Source organism: Equus przewalskii, chromosome 4 (genome assembly GCF_037783145.1).
Source record: "Equus przewalskii isolate Varuska chromosome 4, EquPr2, whole genome shotgun sequence".
Lineage (NCBI taxonomy): Eukaryota > Metazoa > Chordata > Mammalia > Perissodactyla > Equidae > Equus > Equus przewalskii.
The window spans coordinates 36,033,927-36,057,220 of NC_091834.1; the positions used below are offsets into that span (position 1 = coordinate 36,033,927).

At 37.4% G+C, this 23,294-nt stretch overlaps 2 protein-coding genes across 8 annotated transcripts in view; one reads left to right on the forward strand and one right to left on the reverse strand.

Annotated features, from left to right (window-relative positions):
• The window catches only part of KRIT1 (KRIT1 ankyrin repeat containing), a 36,776-nt gene extending 22,461 nt beyond the window's left edge, over nucleotides 1-14,315 (reverse strand). The window contains exons 1-8 of one of the 6 annotated variants that reach the window (XM_008517345.2): nucleotides 13,579-14,315; nucleotides 9,335-9,438; nucleotides 8,229-8,388; nucleotides 4,559-4,651; nucleotides 3,310-3,439; nucleotides 2,431-2,674; nucleotides 2,124-2,239; nucleotides 1,765-1,908 (exon numbers count right to left, since the gene is read on the reverse strand). In XM_008517345.2, coding sequence (XP_008515567.1) covers nucleotides 1,765-1,908; nucleotides 2,124-2,239; nucleotides 2,431-2,674; nucleotides 3,310-3,439; nucleotides 4,559-4,651; nucleotides 8,229-8,388; nucleotides 9,335-9,436 — 989 coding nt within the window. In that variant the 5' untranslated portion in view covers nucleotides 9,437-9,438; nucleotides 13,579-14,315. Of the gene's footprint in view, nucleotides 1-1,764; nucleotides 1,909-2,123; nucleotides 2,240-2,430; nucleotides 2,675-3,309; nucleotides 3,440-4,558; nucleotides 4,652-8,228; nucleotides 8,389-9,334; nucleotides 9,489-13,578 lie in introns of all 6 variants that reach the window. The other 5 variants (XM_008517344.2, XM_008517343.2, XM_070617492.1 and 2 more) reach the window with 5 other exon arrangements.
• A 131-nt stretch (nucleotides 14,316-14,446) lies between these two features.
• Nucleotides 14,447-23,294, forward strand: part of ANKIB1 (ankyrin repeat and IBR domain containing 1) — a 134,359-nt gene continuing 125,511 nt past the window's right edge. The window contains exon 1 of one of the 2 annotated variants that reach the window (XM_008517346.2): nucleotides 14,447-14,666. The gene's annotated coding sequence lies outside the window, so the exon portion shown is untranslated. The remainder of the gene's footprint in view (nucleotides 14,667-23,294) is intronic. The other variant, XM_008517351.2, reaches the window with a different exon arrangement.

Sequence of the window (23,294 nt, forward strand, 5' to 3'; positions counted from 1 at the left end):
CTTACAGATAAACAGACAGATCCTTAGAGACATTAAGTAACTTGCCAAAGGTCATACTTTTAGGAACTAACCGTTGAGACTGAAACTTAGGTACATTCCAAAACACATTAAATACTATGCCATACTTCTGTTTTTATGTAATAGGTAATTGAAAACATTACCATTCTTTTTTTTTTTGAGGTAGATCAGCCCTGAGCTAACATCTGCCACAAATCCTCCTCTTTTTGTTGAGGAAGACTGGCCCTGAGCTAACATCTGTGCCCATCTTCCTTTACTTTATATGTGGGATGCCTGCCACTGGCATGGCTTGACAGGCAGTGCGTAGGTCCACACCCAGGATCCGAACCACCGAACCAGGGGCCGCTGAAGCGGAACCTGTGAACGTAACTGCTAGTGCAACCGGGTCAGCCCCTATCATTCTTTTATTAGAGAAGAAAACAACCCGCTGCCTCTTTAAAAAGGGCAACAATATAGCCAATTGTAAACTTGGGATTCCTAAACTAAAATTCATTGCCTCTGTCTTTCCTAATTGCACAGGATCCTTTCCTGGATTCCTATATTCTCTTCCTCCTTTTGTTCAGCTCCAGGTAAGGCATGTGATTTCTTTTAGTACTGTTGCTGCTACCAGTAATGACTAGTAATCTGAAGAAACAATTATAAATTCAGTAAAAGATGATTTAGGTTAACTCTTTCCAAATCTGAATGTAAAAATTCCCTGTAGTGGAAAAACAATTAGAACACATTTATAGAATAAGACAGTATATTTTTAAGGAAGCAGTGCATTTTTAAGGAAGATAGATGTATATTAAAAGCAACTGTATTTCACCACTTGATCACAAATATTGGAATCAGTGAAATCGAAAGAATTTGAGCTGCAAAGAACTCTAGAAATGATCTAATTAATGTATTTTACATATAGAGTAAAAAAACTGAGATGCAGAGAGGTGAACTGAATACCTTGCTCAATGTCATGCAGCTAAAAAGTTGTGGACATTTAACAGGCAGTAAATAATGTAAGCACTTCTTAAAGTAGCCAAAGAACTTCACTTTAAATAATAAGTCAAAAGCAAATTTCCCACAAGAAATAATGGTAAATAACTTTATGTCCTTTCTAGAGGATGGGCTATAGCAAAGTTAACTGCCACTGTGAACACAAATTTAAGAACTCAGCCCAGCTGAAGGAGAGAGTTACCATTACACGAAAAGAGTAGGAGAGCAAGAACTACATTGGGCAACTAGTGGAAAGAGCTAACCCCAATCCTGTGAGCTAATCCTACTCATCTAAAAAGAAAAAAGGGAGACTTTGATTTTAATAAAGGCTTTTGGAGGTTTCCTGATACCACAGCTTCCCAAAGAACTAAAAGGATATTTTTCTAACATGACGCAAGTTCAAACCATAAGTAGTTAACACATGTAAATTTTACAGTAAGGATAAACAAACATAACTCCATATAAAAACCATAGAAATTGCAAGGGTGAATAAGGAACCCTGTGCTGCGCAATGGCACTTGGTAGTCATTATCTATCCTACTGAATGATCTACTTGGGCCTGAGATCACTAACAATTCTTTTCCCATGGGGCAGATCTTGCAATTCTGAATGGTGGCACATGTGTGGTAACCAGAGATCTAAACAGAAAGCTCATAAGGCAAACCATGGTAGAGAAAAAGTGGCCGGGATGAGACTAGTTTTGAAAAGAAGCACTAACATTTAGAACTAAGGATTCATTCTTTCTAAAAAGAAAAGAATAAGTAATCTATTTACCAGCATGCATAATGAATAGGTGCCCAGTGGTCACTATCTAATTGGTTGACTGAAAATCTTTCATTGAGAAGACGGCTTAATAATTCTGAATCTCCTTCACAGGCACTTCGATGGAGAGGAAAATCATCTACCCACTGTCGTTCCCTAATCATTAAAAACAAAAAACAGCACTGTTGAAATTCACATTGTTTCAAAAACATGATATATTTATGAAAACTATGTATCACTGAACAGCTGAAAACTAAATCATTTATGTAATGCTTACATTGCATACTAATTGCACCTATCATTTTAAAGAATATTTTAACATTAGAATGCAAGTTTTAAAAAAGCAATGTGGAATAAAACCAAAATAGTACTTGTCTTCTGTGACACTGCTCATACTTCTCTGCCATTTTTCCTGTTTGGGAATTTGGATTTTTGAGTAGTCTGGAGCTCCTAGACCAAAGTATGGATTTATTACCACTTTATCTACCTAGAAAGGGAAAACAAACAAAACAAAAACCCCTTAAGAGCTGTAGATACTTGACTGTACTACATACAAATAGAGCTAAAAGTAGATGTCATCTTCATGTTTACAATTAGTAATAGATGCATTTATCTCAGGAAACAAAATTACATTTGAGATGAAATATCTTTTGAAACCAAAATTCATTCAACTCTTACCCGGTTTGTATACTGAAGATCTGATCCAAACAAAGGGTTGTAAATACAGGTATCGGCTTTCTCCAGGGCTAACATTTTACTCTTTATTTCTAATGCACTATAGCCCATATGTAGCGAATTTTCTGTCTGACCTGATTCAGTGGCATATGCAGGGTTTATGACATTAGTTTTTATCCGCTCAAGAGGAGAGGGTCGGAATAAAGCTGGAATGAAGTGAGACTGTGCGTGACGTTCATCTAACCACCTGGCAAAACAGAAAGAAGTAGCAGAAGTATTTGTTCAAAAGTGAAGATGAAAAAAGTAGACCTCTATCCAACTCTGATATGTGATATTTCTAATATTACATTCAGATTTTTACAATTTTAATTAGTGTTGGTTAAGTACTTCATTTACTATTGATAAATGTTTTGCTAATCGACAGAGAAAACTATTTTTAAAAATGCATATACCATTATAATAATAATAAAAACCCCTTTCAGAAAACATGAAGCACTTTTAAAATTTAAACCACTGAAATGCAGGTGATATTAGCCCTGTTGTTAGGGAAAGACAAAAAAGCATGATAGGTAAAACGTCTTGTTCACTGATAAGTGTAACTCATACTAAATATAGTTTTATAACAAAGGAATCTTAATTCTTAAACCAGGGCAGTCTTAGTCAATTTTGAAGAATAAAATTAACATATTGAAAGCAAACCAGGACAATCTTGTCTTTGGAGTTTTTCATTTTTACATTATACTTCAAAAACTTACCACTTCTTAAAACAAATATTATTAATTTCATTATTTTCTTCCAAAAGTGTTTGTATTTATCAGAGCTAATCTCTACTATAAACATGTATTTGATTTATTAAAAAATGTTTTTAATGGCAGTTCTTACTTATCCAAGGCTATCAACATCCTTGCTGTAAGTGTAGCAAAGTGAGTGCTGGATTCACTACAGACTCGCATAATATCTTGTAAGCAGTAAAAAATTGGGCATCCTGGAGTATATGTATATTTAGTATTATCTGAAAAAGAAAAATGAAGAATTATGCCATCATATAAAAGGTTTACAACTGCATATTTTTTATTTATAAGTATACAGTATGTTAAGAAAATTGTTAACTTTAACATAAATTGTTCTAGATTTGGAATTAGAAGACCTGGATTCAAGTGACAGCCAGCTCTGTGAACGAAGCATTTAGAATCTTGGAGGACCGCAGAAACTGTTTCCTCTTTCTCTTCCTCAACAATGTTGCAAAACTCTGATTAATAAGATTTCCCACGCCATTTAAAATACTAAACTTTTTAACTTAAGTATGGCTGGGGAAAAAATATATCTGCAATGCCAGAGCTGGCGAATAAAATACATGTAAGTACTGTGTAGCAGTTGATGGGCTGTCCACAGTGGGTCATTGACATGTCATCACTATTATTACTATGTTACATGAGGTCAGTATTCTATAGCTTCCAAAGTGATTTGAACATCTAATTCCTCACTGAATTCTTCCAGCATGATGAACCAAGTAGGAGCAGATACAGTCCTACAAATAAAGAGCTGAGGCTTAAAGAGGTGATTTGCCCAAGGGCACAAAATTAGTGGGCTTACAAGGTTTGCACTGAAACTCAGTATTTTTTCTATTATTCCATGGTGTCAAAGGCTCAAATTAAATTTTCATATTAGATTTAAGTTCTTTAAATATTACCAATCCTGTTGGGCAGAGTATTTTAGAACTATTATTGACACTTTCTTGTCTCAAATACAAGATAGGTACTCATCGTAATCTGCTAATTTTCCAAAATACTTAAATACCTATTTCTATTCTATCTATAGCATATCCTTTGAAAATCCCTCATTATAACTTGAAAACTTTTAGTTTCAGTTATGGCTTCCCTCCTCACTTCTTTATTCTGCTTTTAAAAATAGAAAGAAAAACATTGCTGCTCAGTCCAGAAGCCTGAATATAGTTTGAAATCAAAACATGTTTGTTTAAGTAACAAACTTCTCCATCTCCATTAATTTAAAAACATGTATTTTACAACAGTATTATAGTAGTAACCACAATGCAAATTCCTGACTTCCTCAGTAGACTTTAACTTAGCATTTAAGGTATATAAAGATTCATAAGATAAAACTCAGACCTTACCTTTGACAACTGATGGAACAATAAATAATGCCGCTTCTCTGCCCATCTTCTCCCCATCCAGAGGAAATTTCTTCATCAGTACCACTCGTTTTCCTAATCATTTTTTAAAAAGTCAGTAAAGATAAAAAATAATAGGCCTTTAAATCTTATAAATTACCTTCAGAATTAGAAAAAAATTTTAAAGGCAGTATTAATAGGAATTGAAACATAAAAAGTCAATTTTATTATATGCACTAATAAAAACTGGTAATTGTGATAATAATGCAAATCCTCATGTGGACAATCAACCAGTGGATTCATCGTCCTGGTCTTAACTTACTAGAAGAGAGGCCTCCTTTAGCAAGGAAAAACGAGCTGCTAAGGATTGACAGAGCAATTGAACACCAAGGCACCCTGCAGGGTCAAAAGGCATACACTTCCTCACTCAGCTGGAATGTAGATGGTAAGAATTTTACTATAGTTTAAGCTGGCTAAGGAGGGTGGTATATATGTTTCAAAGTCTTAAAGTTTAGTAGTTTTGCTTAACATTCAACCTCCGTCCTTAATTTCAGTTTTTATTAAAACCTGATTGGGCTACAAACTATTGCCTGAACTGCAACCACCATTCTTAGTCTGTTTTTCCTGATTGGGCAGTAGAGGGCTATAAATAATAACCTATGAGCTTTGCACTCTAAAACCTCTCATCTTCTAGTGACCTTTGCCATGATTTTTATCAATCCTTCCAATCTCCCCGCCCAAAGAAAGAGAACCTTGTTCCTGACCCAGGTAAGAATACCTGGCTGCATACTTTCTGTGAACAGAAAGATAATACAAGAATTTCAAGTAGCTTCATTTATTCACGAAATGCTGGAGTCAATATTTGTGATTACTAGGGCCCATTATTATTACAGCCCCCAAACAATTATTTTACAAAATGGACACTTGTACAAAATATAAGCATTAGATACAGAATAACATTCTAACAAATTTCAGACGCAATATTTCTTTTGCCTGGCTTGAGGTCTTATCCCACTTAATCTTTGCCTTGCTGCTTCCCCAAACCCAGTTCTGGTCCATTGTTTAACTGCCTACTTTGCAAATTACAGACGTAACTATGAAATCTGTTGCAGGGGAAAAATAAAAGCACTGACTATAAGTTGGGAAATGAGGGTTCTAGCCCTATTTCTTCTACTAATGGCAATATTTTAGCAGGTGACAACCTATGTCTGCATTTCCATTTTACAGATGTGAAAATGACCACATACCAACTCACAGGACCAATTTAAGAATTTCATGAATAAGTGTGGTAGTATTTTATAAACTATGTATAGCACTGCACAAAAAAATAAGGCATAATGACTGCTATTATAAAGTAATTTGTGATTTTCATGTGATGTTTACTTAAGGAATCATACTACTCTATAAAAATACTTCATACATTTAGAAAAACTCAATTGAATAGGATAGTCAGGATACGGCATGGCTTATTAACAGAATTGTCTATTTAGTTAACTAAAACTTCTCTATTTTAATTTCTCTTATTAAAAGCTGCCTGAAAATATATTAGTACATTTTACTGTCTAAGTATACAAGGCATAATTGTGCTAGACATGTTTCAGGTGCCTATCCACTCATAGCTTCTCCTAACAGAAACTACCCAGCCTTCTGGGCCAGGGGACATTTTCTTAACACTGATAACGCCTCTATCCCCCTTCTGGGTAAATGGACAGAGTGTTAGACTTTGGCTCATCCACAGCAAATTACAACTTGTCTACCTCAGTTCAAATATGTGATTTGGGCTAATCAGATTTGTTTCAGGAATTTGATTCCACGATAAATCCTGCAAACTGTAACAATTAAGCAACATGATAAGTCTAGATAAAAATTTATCAGAAAAGTCCAAGGCTGAAGTAGAAAAGACTGACAAATTTGAGGCATCCAAAAGGAGCCTTTCACATGCCTTGATCACCCACAAGGATAGTGCCCTTTTTAGCTAAGATCAGTTTATTAAAAAGTAAATCCAGGGGCTGGCCCCGTGGCCAAGTGGTTAAGTTTGCATGCTCCGCTTCAGGGGCCCAGGGTTTCGCTGGTTCGGATTCTGGGCACAGACGTGGCGGCACTCATCAGGCCATGCTGAGGCAGCGTCCCACACGCCACAGCTAGAAGGACCCACAACTAAAATATACAACTATGTACTGGGGGGATTTGGGGAGAAAAAGCAGAGGGGGAGAAAAAAAAGAGGAAGACTGGCAACAGTTGTTAGCTCAGGTGCCAATCTTTAAAAAAAAAAAAAAAGCAAATACAATAATTAGGGAAAGGAGATTCTCTTTGTGGGTCTCAGAACGTGTATCAAAGATCTGTAAATTTACGCAGGAACTTCTTATAATCTTGAGTTACAATGTTTAGAATCCCAACCCACAAAAACCCTTCAAATTTTATTGGGGAGGTTAACTCTTGAGGAGGTAAAATATAGTGAATGATACCTCCAAAAGTTATGAAATACAAGCCTATAGGTCAGCCATCTCTGGAGAAGAAATACCCAAAATAACTAATAAATAAAATCACAGGATTCAGCTTATCTCTGCAACAAAAACAGTCTCTTTACTGAAACAGAAGAATTAGACAACTGATCTCCATAAAGATGAACAAACAGAAAAACCCACTGAATAAGCTTTAAAAAACTAAAAAGTAGGAACAGAGAGGTATGCTCTACTTTACCAACAATAACGGTTTTCAACTGCTGTTGGACTGAAATTAGCTTTACCTTTTTAATTATAATGCCTGAATCTTGGACATAGTTTATAATTTCTGTAACTTCTAAGTGCTATCTGCTTCTTGTGAAGCTACGGCCTGAGAAACTGACATTAACTTTCATAGGCTGTACATTATTTAACATTTTAAATGGGGCCTCAGCATTTCAGGCTTAATACTTCAACAACTCAGTTTGGCTCTTTGAAAAGGGTCTTGTTGGGGGCTGGCCTGGTGGCATAGTGGTTAAGTTCATGTGCTCTGCTTTGGCAGCCCAGGGTTCACAGGTTCAGATCCCAGGTGCGGACCTACGCACCAGTCATCAAGCCATCCTCTGGGAGCGTCCCACATACAAAATAGAGGAAGACTGCCACAGACGTTAGCTCAGAGGCAATCTTCCTTAAGCAAAAAGAGGAAGATTGGCAACAGAAGTTAGCTCAAGGCCAATCTTTCACACCAAGAAAAAAATGGGTCTTCTTACTGTAATCAAAAGGAAAGAAAACCTCTGCTACCTGGTAACTTATAAGATTCTTTTTAATCCATGAATCTTAACATTACTTATTATGGAGAGAGGTTTATAGTTTCCTCTGTCCTAAAGTATAGAAATAAAAATACTAGTTCAAAGATACTTACCTAGGGAACTATATTTCTAGCTAAGGTAGTTTGTACTTTCTTTCAGTTTTTGAGCCACCCCTTGGTTTCCTCTCTCTATTGAACAAATCATTAACATTGTGACTTATTTAAATATTTTTCAACTTAAAAATTATAGTCAAGGTACTTCTTGAAGAGGCATGGCTGCACCTTAAAAAAACCTCTGAATCTTTTTCAAGTGTTTTAAATGGTAAGAAACATAAAAAGAAATTGATTTTAATATATTTTTTAAAAGGTCTTTCTCCACAGGCATTTAAAGCGAACTGTGTTAAAAAAAGGAAAAGTTTCCTACCTCTGATACCCTGGTTTGCAGGAGAAATTGGTTTGGTGGTTTCTACTACATAATCCAATATGCCTTGTGTTATTTCACTGCTGCCTTGAAGTTTAGTTTCCAACAAAACTTTCTTTCTCTTTTTTTTCTGTCCTTCAATGGGAACTTCATGCAACAAAATCTTAGAGGAGAAAAATAAAATTAAGAGAAAGTTTGAAATAAAATTTATTTGCCCTAGAATACAGTAAGCCAGCAGTCTTTCTTAACCCCAGCTGCATATTAGAATAACCCAGGAAGCTTTTAAAACAGTATCAGTGCCTATTAAATCATCTCAGGCCCATTAAATCAGAATGTCTGGAGAGTGGGGTCCTGGTACAGGAAATTTTACAAGTTCCCCAAGTGATGTGACCATGCAGTCAAGACTGAGAACCAGTAAGCCAGAGCACTGCTGAAGCAGCAGCCTCCTGAGAACCCCTGCAGCATCCTTTAACAGGGTTCAGATAACTAACCTTAAAAAAAGCAAGTTAAGCAAAATGCTAGAGAGATTAGTTGGAGTCAGGTTAAATTAGAGGTATTTATGATGCCTGGACTCTGTTGCATGGAAAAGATAACAATTCTGTTTTGGGCTGTTTTTTTGGGCCTCAATCACATTTACTAACATATGTAATATAATTCACGACTATAGAGAAGTAACTTAATTGCCTAAAACTTAAAGGTAAAAAGATAATTTAAATGAACTGTTAAAAATAGTTCTTTGGGAAAATAACCAAGAACAATGTTTAAATTGGAATTTTAAACAAGCTGGCTTTTGCAATGGTGTTTTCATTTTTGAGAGCCATTCATAAATTGTACTAAAACCTAAATCTATAAATTATAAGGAAAATTCAAACAAGTACCTTTTAATATCTAATAATTTATACCTATCAGTGAACAGAAAAACGGTCAAAAGGCATGCAGCAAAAACATCTCTGATGGGCAGAGATGTAGGATTATCTGTTCTGGCTTATCAAGATCTAGGTTGTCAACTACAATTTACAGGATATGATAAGACATATAAAATAAACGAAAATGATAATGGAGAATGACATTCAATAGTAGCAAATCAAATGTTAGTAAATTGTTCTCACTTCATATGACTTAGCTCTGTATTCCCGAGAATTGAGACTGGCAGTATTCTTTGGACGAATAACAGCAACGTATGCATCTTCTGTGTTTTCTGGATTTCCCATTGCTTTATAAAACAAACAAATCCCGTGAAAAATTGAAGGACATATAATCACTCTGAAAGACAATTTTTTAAAAATATTGATTTTTCTTAGACTACATACTACCAAAAGGCAAGTCAGATATGACTAATTGTATCTTACCATTGAATTAAACTTTAGCTTATAATTTAAGATTTCCTTGTAGTTCTTTTTTCCTCTTCTGTTAAAGATAAAATTTTTTTAATGGGGATATATACTTTCATAGGTCTCAATTGTGTAAGAACCTACCTTTTGGACTTAAAAAAAAGTGATACGATTGTAAAATATCCTGTAAATAGTAAGTAAATAATGACTTGAAATAGTGTTTCAGAATAATACACACTTATACAAAAACATTTGGTCATTTGATAAAAGCTTTCTGATGATGACTTAATATTTTCCACTTCCATTATCAATTCCCTAGATAATCCAAGTGTATATATATACACACAGACAGACATATACATATATATGTGTATATATATATATATATATATATATATACACACTTTTTTCCCCAAACTAATTTTATGTCTCCATTGGGCAATTTCCAACAAGTAACTGAATTTCAAGCACTCTCTTGGTTGTCAAATAGTTCTATCTCCTTGTTAAGTGCTATTATTAATTTTCTTCATGGCTCGACTAAAATGCAACTCTTTGTATTGAATATATTTTATCTATCTTTTTAAAAAAGCTTCCCCTCGTTTATATGCCAGAAAATTTCTAAAAGAACATCAAACAAGGAGTTTCTGTCCTGGCCATGTTGAGATGAACCTTCTCTAGTTTTTTAAAGGTCCATTAGGTATTAAAATGATCTTCACATTTAATGAGTAACTTATTGTCCCAACTCTGATAAAGAAAAAAGAGATCATTTTCAACAAAGGTTTCTGAATGTCATTTGAAAGGAGACAGAGGAATTTATTGTTTCCTCAATGGAATTAATAAAGTCATTTTGGAACCTTTAATTCACTACCCTATATAATAATAATAATAAATACATTATATAATCAGAAAGTTGCCTTAAAAAGCAATTCTTTTAAAATCTAGTAACTTTTGGCATTTTAAGTAAATGTTAGCCTAAGAGTAAAACAACCATTAAAATAGTTCAAAAATTATTTTAAATTATTTAAATAGTTTTAAAATTTATTTTAAATTATAAAAATTTTCACTGATTTAGATCCAGAGAAACTACAGATATTTCACGAGAGAAACTACAGTAAAACATCAGGATTGAGACACTTCATTTTGTGAAAAGTTTTGAGGATATATCATTCATTCTCACTCTATACCTCATGGAATTTTTTTCAGTTCAGTTTTTCCATAAGATCATGCTTAAAACCCACCTCATACAACAGACCTTCCTATACTATGTCAAAAGGATGAGGCCTTTTTCTTCTCATAACTTCTATTCAGTAAATTACTTTTCACCTGAGATTAACAATGACTTCAATATAAAACCTCACAAATTAGGAAATGTATGGATGCCTCCTTGAAGAGTGCAAACCCCAAAAGAAAGATTACATTGTGAATACATTGTATAACATACATGGCACAATTATAGAAACCTTTTTCCTGGTAAGCACCTAAAAAGGAATCAAGTAATTCTTCGTTTTCTGAGCACAATTTAAAGCAAATCAATTCCTGTGCTGATCAACTCATGTTAAGAAAATGTCTACTAGAAAAATACTTTAATTGTTAATACTCATCACTTCCCTAGAATATTTAGTATTACACAGTACACTCAACTTTTAAAAGATAAACAAATATGATGTAATAAAAAAAGACATAACCATGAGGTTAAAAAAAGTATTTTGTTTTTATACCACTTAATGTTAACATACCCCTAAAAGATTCTAAAAACTGATTTTCAAGAAACATTCTACTTGAATATTTGAAATATACATACTTCCAATGACATGAAAGAAGGAAACAAAGGCTTAAGTTAGGAAAAGAATAAAAGTTACTAATATATGAAGGCAAAACTGCCAAGGCAGAAACACATGCAAAGGGATTAGAAGAGAGTAACTTGAGCTAAAAAGAATAGAGAAAGGTATAACTAAAATTTGCAAAATATTTAAATCGAGTTTTAAATAAGAGTTCAAGTGACTAAATATAGGAAACGTGGCATTTTGTTGTATGGCTCATTCTATTCTGGAAAATGCTTATGCATAAAAGATAATATGCTGCCTAAGTAATGAGGTCTTACAAATATGTGGAAGTGGCTCTCAATTGGGCATCGTACCCACCTGGGATCATTTTAAATTTGTAGGGGCATTTCTGGTTGTCACTATGGGGAGGGGAGGTGTACAACTGCCATTTAATCTCCAATGGGGCAATTTTTAACATCTCTTTACTATGCTAGGCAGTCCTGTTTAACAAAATGCAAATATTGTCTTTAATAAGAAACATTTGCTATATAGAGCATAGATGGACAAACTTAAAAAGCCTTTTGCAATGGAGGCAAAGAGTAGATTCAGTATGTGAATATGAGTACCATAAATTTAGTACGCAGAGTCAAAGTTGACAAGATGATTTACTGGTTCACAAAGTACATGCTAATAGAAATTACCAACAATGATCAGAAAGTATATCTTCATAAATAAAAACAAAAAAAATGAAGCATCATCTTAGGGCTCTGTAAGATGTTCCTGAGATAGAGCATGATTCCTCGCCTTCCTCTATCCTTAAGCAAAGTTTCTCAACCTTTTACAACCCATGCCAACTTTAAATAACCAAACCAAACCAAAGAAACCTTACCATCTACACAGTTGAAAATCACTGACAAAATGTATTTTCTTTTTATCCCCACCAGCCAAAATGATTTTATCAAGTTGCCCTTAAGTTTTTATTGCTTTCACTTTCTAAATGACATTTAATATACTTTTAAAATAATATGAATAGCTAACACCCATACTGCTTACTATGTGCTAGACTGCTAAGTGCTCTACATGTATACTCCTTTTATTTCCCCCAAAACCTGATGAAGTAGGTATTATTACTGTTATCCTCATTTTACAGAAGAGAAGCTGAGGTAGAGAGTTGCTAAGTTACTTGCCCGTTCCCCATTCTCCTGGAACAATTCACTATTACAAAGCATTGTAACATTAAAGAGAAGAGACAGCAACTAAACAGCAGTAAGAATTCCCCTACAGGGTTTTGTTCACCATAAAAATCTCCTCCTTTTGCTACTCAAATTGGTTTATGATAATAAAAGGAGAGGAAGGAATAATCAAGCAGAATAGAAAATAGCTATTGGTGCTACGTCTAACTCAGCTGGCTTTCTCCTTGTCCCTTCAACCAATTCTACCAATCATCACTTACCAGTATCAACAAGCATCACCAATAATTTTCAAACACTTTCTTTCTGTTGACATTCTATTCTGTACTTTAAGATATTTAATAATAGTCAAACAGCTTTTGAAGGCAATTATACTAAACTTGGCCAACAAAGAAGGAACTAAGTAATAGTATAATTGGGAATCAAATGAATTCCTACAGTGAACACCAAGTACATTCAATGAGGTTATTTGGGGGAGCATGATTTCATCCATAGTTTATCTAAACATGCTATACATCAGCTCCTACTCTAGTTCTACAACCCAATTCTAAGGAGAACCAACTAATACACTGACATGGGTTAAGGGGGAGAGATCATGGAATGAATTGTTTTTATATTGTTATGAAAACAGTTTTGAGTTTTTGTCACTTCCCCCAAATAAGATGAAGACATCAAAAAAGACTGGAGATGCAGAAAGAAGCATTTGCAAACAGAAATGGAAGACACACAAGCTCTCCGAGAGAGAGAAGGGAATGGAGGTGAGATCCTCAGGCAGGCTAGCTGGATCAAAGACTGCTGGTGAAACTAAATGGAGAAAAAACAGACAGACAGCCGAAAGCCTTAAATGATGGAGCGGGGTTGAGAGAGGAAAGGTGAGCTGGAATGACAAGCTGTGTATCGCTTTCCCTGAAATGACGACATTAAACACACTGCCTAGGTTTTTCCTCTGCCACCACCCATCAACGTGCACTACCGGAAAAGGACCGCCACGCCTCTTCGCTCAAAGCGCAGCCACCTAAAAAGTGGCTGTGGCTTCTTTGTAACTACTTGTAAGAAAAACACTCCTTGCCTGGAGAAGCTAGATGTGGAGACAGCTCGGCCTCCCACGTCTCTTCTTTTCTCTCGCTGCAGTCTGGCTCTTGCTCCTCCTCGTTTCCCCTAAGGAAACCGGCGGTCTCACCCGAGCGGGCGGCCGAGCGCGTCCCGGGCCGCTACATTCAACTCACTGGGTGGGACAGTCACCTGGGGGGCGGGGGCCCATCACCGCTTTCTCATTCTTCCTTCCCTTCTCCTTCCCAGCGGCCGGGCCCAACTTCCTGTGACAGGAAAACCCACAGTTGCCACCAGAAGCCGCCCGGTGTGTTCGGCCGCGCTCCCCACCGCGCGCCCCGAGAGCTCAGGTCTCCGGCCTCGGAGAGCCTCTTGTTCACCGGCTCTTTACTGTCCTTCCTTCTTCTTGCACCTCGGCACCATACACCCCTCACGCTCTGCCGAAACCTGGGGATTCCAGGTCTTCAGAGGCCTTAGCTTTCCAGCCCGCCGCTACCGGGGCGAGGAAATCGCTTCCGGGTTCACACCCTTAGCAGCCTCGCGGTTGGCGGCAGAAGAGCTTCCGGGTCGGCGGCCGAACTGCTGCCGTTCCTGCTGCTTCTCGCTGGGGCTGCGGGGTGTCTGGGGCTGGTGGCGGGCTGTTCGGGGAGTGGGGTGGCGGCGGTGGGCGCGCCAGCGGCTGAGCCGGAGGCAGGGGAGGGGGTGTGGGCGGCCCGGGCTGTGCGCGCGCGCGCCAGGCTGGAGCATGAGCCGGACTTGACCGCGAGGCGGAGGCAAGAGCCACCGCCCCCTCCTCCCCTCCCCCGAGTGAGGCGGCGCGGCGGCCGAAGAGGGATGGGGGGCGCCCGCCCAGTCTGAGCCTCGCGGCGGGCGCCTCTGGCTCACGCAGCGCTCCCCGCGGGCTTCCAGTGCGCACTCTCGGCCCCAGCAGCCTCTGCCCTGCAGGCGCACCCGGCCGGCGAGGAGGGGGCGTCCCCCCGGGTGGGTGGGGCGGGGAGGGTACCTGAGGTCACCGGCTCAGCGCAAAAGACGGGCGGCCACGACAGTGGCAGAAACTGCAGAGCTGCGAGATCCACCCGACCCTTACCCTCAGCTCGGGAAGTAACTGTAAGTCAGCTTCGCCGTACGGGTCTGTTTGAGGCTGTCTCAACCCATTTTGGGCTCCGAGTTCAGCGCTGCCTAGTTCACGCCCTCCTGGGTCTCCTACATATGTGCCTGCCTCATCTTGTGGAGGATTGTCCGTCTGTCTGCCGCCATCCCCGAATAGGCAACATCGTTTGTCTACCCCATGGGACTTGTCTCCCGGCAAATTTGCAAGCCTTCGGGTCTCCATGGCGCGTCCCATCCTCCCCATCTGGATGCATCTCCTTGTCCCTCTGTCCTCAAAGGATCTGTGTCCTCCCTCTTTTTCTGTCCGTACCCCGGACCTCACAGCCTCCCCCGCCCATCCTTTGAGACGTGAAAAGCCAAGGGTTCTGCTGATCTCGAGGGCTAGAGAGTCTTGAGCGGATGGATGAAAGTGCTCTGCAGGGCTGTGATGGGTGGGGATAGGTGCGGATGGCTCTAGTGAACCTTTATTTTTGCAGCTTCTGCCACCAAAACAAAAGAATGGGCCGCTCCCCTGGAGCTTCATTCCTCTCCCTGCCTAACCGTGTATAAGCTGTTTTCTGTACGTTGCTGTTTGAGTCGCAGGAAATTGTAACTAGAACTGTAATTAAGCATCTCCTGGGGAGGTTTTGAGAGTCTTACAAGCTCTATTCGCACGGAATGGCATATTGAACAATCTTGTATTGAAATGAAGACCCATTCCAGAAGAGCTTTACTAAGAGATCTGAGAAATGAATGTGAAAACAAAAGTCTGATGTTTCAAATGTGTTTTGGATACCTTTATCCTAAATCCAAAATTTAGGTAATTTTTAGTGTTTTGGATTTACCTTTAGCTCTTAATTTACAAAATGTGTGTATGTGTATGATGTAAAAATCTTTGTGTTGGAAGATTTTGCTTTGTTAGTGGTAAAAGAAAAAAACACCACACTAAAGTGATTTTTAAAGATCGCGTCAGATTATATTTGATAAAATGTAATTTTAAATCCTTAATTCCAGAGAGACTTTTTTTTTTTTTTTTTACTGATTTCCATCAACCACCTACGGATGTTACACACCTTGGTGTCTGTGACCTTCCTGCTTCTTAAAAAACCAACAAATTAACTGAATATCTTCAATGTGTATTTCCAGATTTTAAGCATTTTTTCTCGTTAAAATTTGGTTTTCTTTTTAAACTGCCACTGCAGAACTTTCCAGAAATTAGATTAAAAAATAATTGTAATGCTGTCAGTGACAGGACAGTAGCTCTTACATGCCTTCAGGTATTTGATACTTTTCAAGGCACTAGGAAGCAAATGATCATTTAAGAATAATTTTTACTCTGTGTATTGCAGCTTCTCTGTTATTATTGTAAACTATTCTGTAATGTAGACTGGTAGCTTTGGTCATTTTTTTCCTGAAACCACAAATATTGTCATTTTGTTAAGAAAGGTAGATGTGTTTAATGATGATTTTTTTTGTTTTTAAAACCTCCTTCCAGCCATTGATTTGGGGCTATTATTTGATGTGTAACTTCACACTGTTCACAGATTTTAGTTTGAAGAGCCTCAGGAGATGTAGCTCCAGCTGTCTCTCGGAAATGTACTTTACTGGCTTGTTTCAGAAGCCAAGCACTTTATGGAGTTGCACGTATTAAGGATATGGTTTTTGCTTTTCATAAAACTGATCAGTTTCCAAATGAAAGTAGGGTGCTGTAGTGAGGTGATGGGCAGTAATTGGAAGTCTTTAAAGTTTTAAATTCCATTGATTCTTATTATCTTTGGAGGTAGGATGGGGAAGATAGGACTGTATTTTCATATTGACCTTTTTCCTTTGCCCACTGCTGAGAATTTTGAGTTTTCAATATGAAAGCGTTCTGAAACCATGCAGACTATGCCATAAGTGTGGGCTCTAACAGGTGGCTGCTGAGACATGGGAGAGTTTTGTTAGCTACTCTTTTGTACTCCTGTAGCACTGCCCACTTTATTTTATTTTATTTTATTATTTTATTGAGGTCATATTGGCTTATAACATTGTGTAATTTCAGGTGTACTATTATATATCAGTTTCTGTATAGACTGTATTGTGCTAACCACCAATAGTCTAGTTTTTATTGGTCACCATACATATGTGCCCCTTTACCTCTTTTGCCCCTCCCACCCCCTTCCCTCTGGTAACCACTAATCTGTTCTCCTTATCCATGTGTTCATTTATCTTCCACATATGAGTGAAATCATGTGGTGTTTGGCTTTCTCTGTCTGGCTTATTTTGCTGAACATAATACCCTCAAGGTCCATCCATGTTGTGCAAATGCACTGCTCACTCGAGGGAGTTGATTTTCTTTCTTTCCTCTTTCTTTTCTGAGGTGTGCCCTTGAATTTGTGAAAGTGAAATATACGTACTTACAACTTTTAGGTAAAAGTTTAAGCTAATTTTTATATATAAATAGATGGAAGAACTATGAATTAAGTTTATCTGATAATCTCCTTGAATGGAAGTTAGGAAAGATTCCTCAGTGCTTTGGGTGCTTTTTATGTCTTTGAGGATGGACACAACATTTATTTAGAAGAAATTTAAAAATATTTCTAATATTAAACTTTATATATGACACATTTGTTCAAACAGATTTGAGACTGGTTCAGTCTTTATTAAAAACACAAGTTGGGGGGCCAGCCTGGTGGTACAGCGGTTAAGTTCGCACATTCCACTTCTGTGTCCTGGGGTTCACTGGTTTGGATACCGGGTGCAGGCCTGTGCACCATTTATTAAGCCATGCCAGTGGCAGGCATCCTACCTATAAAATAGAGGAAGATGGGCACGAATGTTAGCTCAGGGCCAGTCTTCCTCAGCAAAGAGAGGAGGATTGGCGGCAGATCTTAGCTCAGGGCTGATCTTCCTCAAAAACCACCAGTCTGAGGGGAGTTTCTATGCATGGTTCTAAAAATGCTTAGGTCTTTTATTTCCTTTCTCAAAGAGCCTTGCTTAGGGAATAGTAATTTTTGGACTCTCAGTTTATTTTTCAGACAACCTCTTTTTTTTTCCCAGGTAACTTACTTTCAACCTTATTTCATTTCAGTAAACCTTTATTGAATGTCTGCCATGTATGCCAGGCACTGTGTTAGATTCTGGGACTACAAGGATAAATAAGTTAAGATTCCTTTACTCACTGAATTTTCCAGTTTAGGTATTAGGCTGTGATTCAATCCATCTGCCTTTACAGACATCTTTAATGGGTTTTTAAGTCACTTGACCATATTTTAGGGTTTCACATCCTTTCTCTAAGAATAAACACAATAAATGCCATTTATTGAGTGCAAAATTTGTGCTAGCCATCATGCTAAGTGCTTCATATACATTATCTCATTTAATTCTTAGAACAGTCCTAAGAAATATTTTATCTTCATTTAAAACCATATAGATTCTAGTTTATAGTAATGCTGAATATTGTTTTACTTGTAATATGCTAAAAAAGATTTGACCTTAAGATTTCTCCTTAAAGAAATTGTAGGCATAGTTATAACAGTTTTTCATTCTCTAATAATGCTTTGAATAGAAAGATTCTAATTTCGTAAGGTATTAGTATCTTTTGTTTTCTGAAGCAGATGAATTATATTCTATCCAAATGTAATTTTCAGTTGTGTTTAAACGTTTGAAAAGACAACTGAAGTTCATTATGGTTAACTGTAACGTAGATCTTGAGGCATAAATAACTTTTTTTCCTTCTACTTCAGCAATGGGACCAAGAGCCTATTAAATGTACTAAAAATCTGTATTCTCTGGGAATGATAGAGTATTGAGCTATATGAAATCCATTCAGCTTTTTAAAGTTTTGAGTTGAATTTTGACAACTAATGCCTTGGAGAGTTTTGGTTTCTGTAATGAAAATGTATTCCTGCAGATTTAAAAATGATCTTACTCATCTGTTAGGATATATGCTTTATCAGCAATCAGATAAGGGTCAATCTGATCATTTTCAGACCCCGTCACATTTTTTTAAAGATGATCATCCACTGTCAATTCTTTTTGCCAAAAGCCTGATTTGTATTCTAAACATTTTGTTCAGTTTTTTACCAAAACTGTCAATAGTTTGCCATTCTTTAGGCTAAGGCCTTTCGCTACTGGTTACACACTTGTCTGTTTTTAGGACTGTAAAGCAGATAATTATTCCTCCTCCAAGTTCCCAAGAAGAGTAATCCTTGATATTTTTCTGTCCTCAGTCTGACATACGTGTTTTAACTTGACATAGACAGTTTTTCCCTTTCAGTATAGCAGAATCCTGATACTCAGGTCACTGTATTTTCTGAGTGGAACAATATTGGGAGTAGAATTCCTGTTCAAGGACATGACAGTGACTAAATTATAAATTTGTTAGGTGCTGGGACCGAAAAGATAGTCAGTCAGCATTTCTTTCTTCATTGAACTGTAAAATGCCTATTTAAAATCCATGAAGAGACAGGAAAGTTCATTTAAAAACATTGAGATACTCTTCTCCAAATAGGCATAAAAACATTGCCCTCCTTGTTAATGGATCTCCTCAGAGTATTGTAAAGGAAGGTATGTAAATAAACATATTAGGCCAGGGTTTTCATTCTGCTTCCTGGCCTCAGACAATAGCTGATTATCATCTCCTCTAGCACTAGATGTTCTATATCACATACTTACTTCAGATTTTAAAAAATTACTTTGAAATAATTTTATACTTTCAGAAAAGATGCCAGAACAGTACAAAGAACTCCCATATCCCCTTTACTTAGATTATACCATTGTTGATATTTTACTGCATTTCTTCCGTCACCTGCCCTCTCTTTTTCTGTCTCCATACATACATAACGTATGGGTGTGTGTGTGTATAAATACTTGCATATATGTCCATGATAGTCTTTCTGAACCTTTTGGAGCAAGCTACAGACATGGTATCCCATCACTCGTAAACATTACAGTATCTATGTCTCAAAAACAAGGTACTGTCTTATATAACCAGCATATAACCCTCCAAATCATAAAATAAGTATAGGTACAACACTACTATCTAGTCCAAAGAACCTATTCATATTTCATCGACTATCCCAACAATATCTCTTTTCTGGTTCAGGATCCTATCCAGGAATACATGTTGTATTTAGTTGTCATGTCTCTTCGGATTTCTTCAGCCTCATTTTCCTTGTCTTTCTCTTGACAATTTTACATAGTATGGGCCCCACATTCTGTAGGATGACCCTCATCTTAGATCCATGTGATACTTCCTCATGACTCCAATCAGATTGTACATTCCTGGCAGGAATACCACAGAAATGGGGCTGTGCTCTTCTCAATGCACTGCATCCAGAGCATACAATATCACATCATGCTGCTTCTGGTGATTAACACCTTGATCATATTGATGTCCTTTTGATGTATTTTGTATTTGTGAGAGGTATTCCAAAATTATGACAGCATCCTGTTTCTCATCAAATCTCCACTTGCTAGGCGTGGTCTGGGTGTCAGTGATGACTCCCACCTGAATAAACCACTGTTACGACTATCAAATGATATTTCTCTATTTCGTTTATTCCTACTACATATATTAGTTGGTATTTTATTGTAAGGCAGAACTTTCCTTTCTCCTCCATTTATTTATTTGTTTATTAAATCAGTAAGGACTCATGGATTTTGATTTTATTTAATGTGTTGTGATTTGTTACTATTATTTATTTTGCTGTTTAAATTGTCCCCAGTTTAGCCAGTGGGAGCCCCTTCAAGCTGGCTCCTATGCCTATTTACTGTGCTCCCATCTCATTCATGGTGCGTTTCTGGCAGAACATGCTGTTCCTGGTTCATTTTGTCCTTTGCCTGGTCTAGCCCTGGAATCAGCCATTTCTCCAAGGAGCCCTGTTTGATTTTTGTTGTTTGTTTTTGTAAAAGATGGTCTTTAAAAACAAAGATTTAGGGGTTTACTGTGCTCATTGCTAAAGAGATGTCATTGCTTATAGGAACTAGGAAATGTATAACTATATGAGTATGGTGTGTATACACACACACACATATATATAATATGCAAACTCATATACACCCGTAACTATTTCTATACCTAGGTGTATATATTATAAAACCATAAATTTGTTCCTGTACTTCCAATTCTGGTCCAATACTCCAGGGTTCTTTCTTGCCTTCCCCCTTTCTATGTTGATGAATTCCTTCCCTGGCACTAAGAAACTTGGCTTCACATTAGCCTCAATATGGTTATCATTTGTCCAGTTGTTTCATTTACTTGCTCAGTGTGTTACCATTCTACCTGCCTTGTAGACCATCTCCTTCCTGTATCCCCCTCCCATCCTGCATTGCTGACTGCTGGGCCTGCTGGCCTGTGCATCTTTTTGGATCCACAACTCTGCAATTGCTATCCCCACACAACACCCCATTATCCTTGCCTCTGGGCCTATTGGCTCACACTTCTGCTGGCCTTCCTAACATGCCCTCAGATGCCCTGCGTCCTTAGCCAGCATGCTGATTACTTTGTGTGGCCCTGTATTTAATTAGTTAATTTTTAAGTATATTTCCAGGATTTACAAACATACATTTTAGTGATGAAATAGATACATAATTTTCTAGACACACATGATAATATACTGTATTAAATGTTCTATGTCTTGTTTTTTAACAGATATATCATATTTCATTGTGTGTGTATGTGCGTGTGTATACAGACAGACAGACAGAGACATATATCCCCACCTCCCCGTGGTAGGGTAGAATTATTAACAACCATAAATTCTTCCCATCCTGGTATGCATTTCCCTTTGCATTGTGGTTTTGCTACTTCTCCCATCTAGAAGTAGAATCTGTTTCTCCATCTCTTGAGTCTTGGCTGGCCTTGTGATTTGCTTTGACCAGTGAATATGATGGAAGTAATGTGTGTGTTCTGGAGCTTAATCCTTAGGAGACCTTCAAGGAATGCTTTCCTGCAACTGCCATGTAAGGAAGGTGGTCTAGCCTATAGGAAGGTGAGAGGTCTCTTGGAGGAGAACCAAGATGCCCCAGTCGACAGCCGGCATCAACCATCAGACGTGAAAGTGGTCTCTCTTGGACCTGCTAGCCCAGCTACCTTTTAGCTGGATGCATCCACAGAGGAGCCAGAGGTGAAACCAGCAAAGAAACTGCCCAGCCAGCTACAGAATCGTGAGAAATAACATACTGTTTTGAGGCACTAAGTTTGGGGTGGTTTTTTCTGTAGCACTAGAAATAAGAAAACATATCTGTGTTCATTTTGGACATCTAGGTTGTCTCTAGTCTTCTATTATGAACAATATTGCAGCGACTATCTTGTACATAATATATACCGTTTTAATTTTAATAAATAATGCCAGATTATTTTCCAGAAACGTTGACACAATTCTTATTGCCATCTTTCATGTCTGAGAGTAACTATTTCCCCCACAAATTCACTGTCACTGATGTTTTTCTTTGACAGTAAAATGGGTAAAAAAAAAAGATTTTTCTGGTGCTTGATTCTGCATTTCTCTACTTGTGAAGCTGAGCGTCTTTCGTTATATTTGTTAGTCCTTTTGATTTTTCAGTTCTATGAGTTGCTTATTCATATTTTTACTGATTTTTTCTTGTTGAATTTTTTTCCTTTTCAATTTGTTGGTTCTCTTGGATATATTATGGTTATAATCCTTTAGCTTTGTTTACAAGTATGTTTTGTCAGTCTGTCTTTTGTTTTTTGTCTTAGTTAGTTTATGGTATCATTTACCATGCATTTTTCTTTTGCTATTTCATGTAATCATTTATGTCTTTTTCTTTGTGGCTTCTGATGTTCTTCTCTTGGGAATCTCTCTCTCCTAAGTTATACAAACTTTTTCCTAAATTTTCTTCTAACTTTGTACTGTCCCTCCTATCAGTTAGGAATCATGTTCATTTGCTCTAGAAATCCAAAAAGAATGTTGTAAACAAATTAGGGGCTCATTTTCCTTAAGTAATGAGAAATTAGAGGTGGTCTATCTAGGGCTGGTATGCTGGCTCATTTGTCTTTCTGGTCAGTCTTCCGTAGCAGGTGCTTGTCATCTTTTGGTCCCAGGATGGCATTCCAGGCTGTGCAGCAGCTTCTCTCTATTTCTTCTTTCATCATCCATGGCTCTGCTTATTTTAACTAAGGATCATATCTCGTTTGGAGACTGTAACCTCTGGGGATGGGGCCAAGACAAAGCAGGTCCCCCATAATAGCAAGTTCTTGTGAAATATTTTTTCTGTTCTTTGAAAAAAATAATGCTGATTTTGCTTTCTGTGCCATAGTAAATGTGTGTGCAGAATAAGGCTCCAGAATCTTTTTCTTTAACCTATTAGGCAGCCATGTTTTTTTTCAAAGTTAAAAGTAAACAGGGAAATAAACATGATTATATTCTCAAATTGGAAACTAATGTTGAGAACATAGGACTTTATGTTCAATAAATGATATTAATTAGAGGTGTTTTATGTGTCAGTAGCTATGGTAAGCAGTGGATATAAAACTGAATATGGGGTGATCCTTGTCCTCAGAAAGTTTACCAGATAATTGGGAAGCAGATTAAACATTTCATTATTGTATTAGATGGTAGATTGAGTGTATTACCAAGTCAAGGAGGCAGGACATCTAACTGTGTTAGTTGAGGGTTGGGGAGCTGTGATCCAGGAACTTGA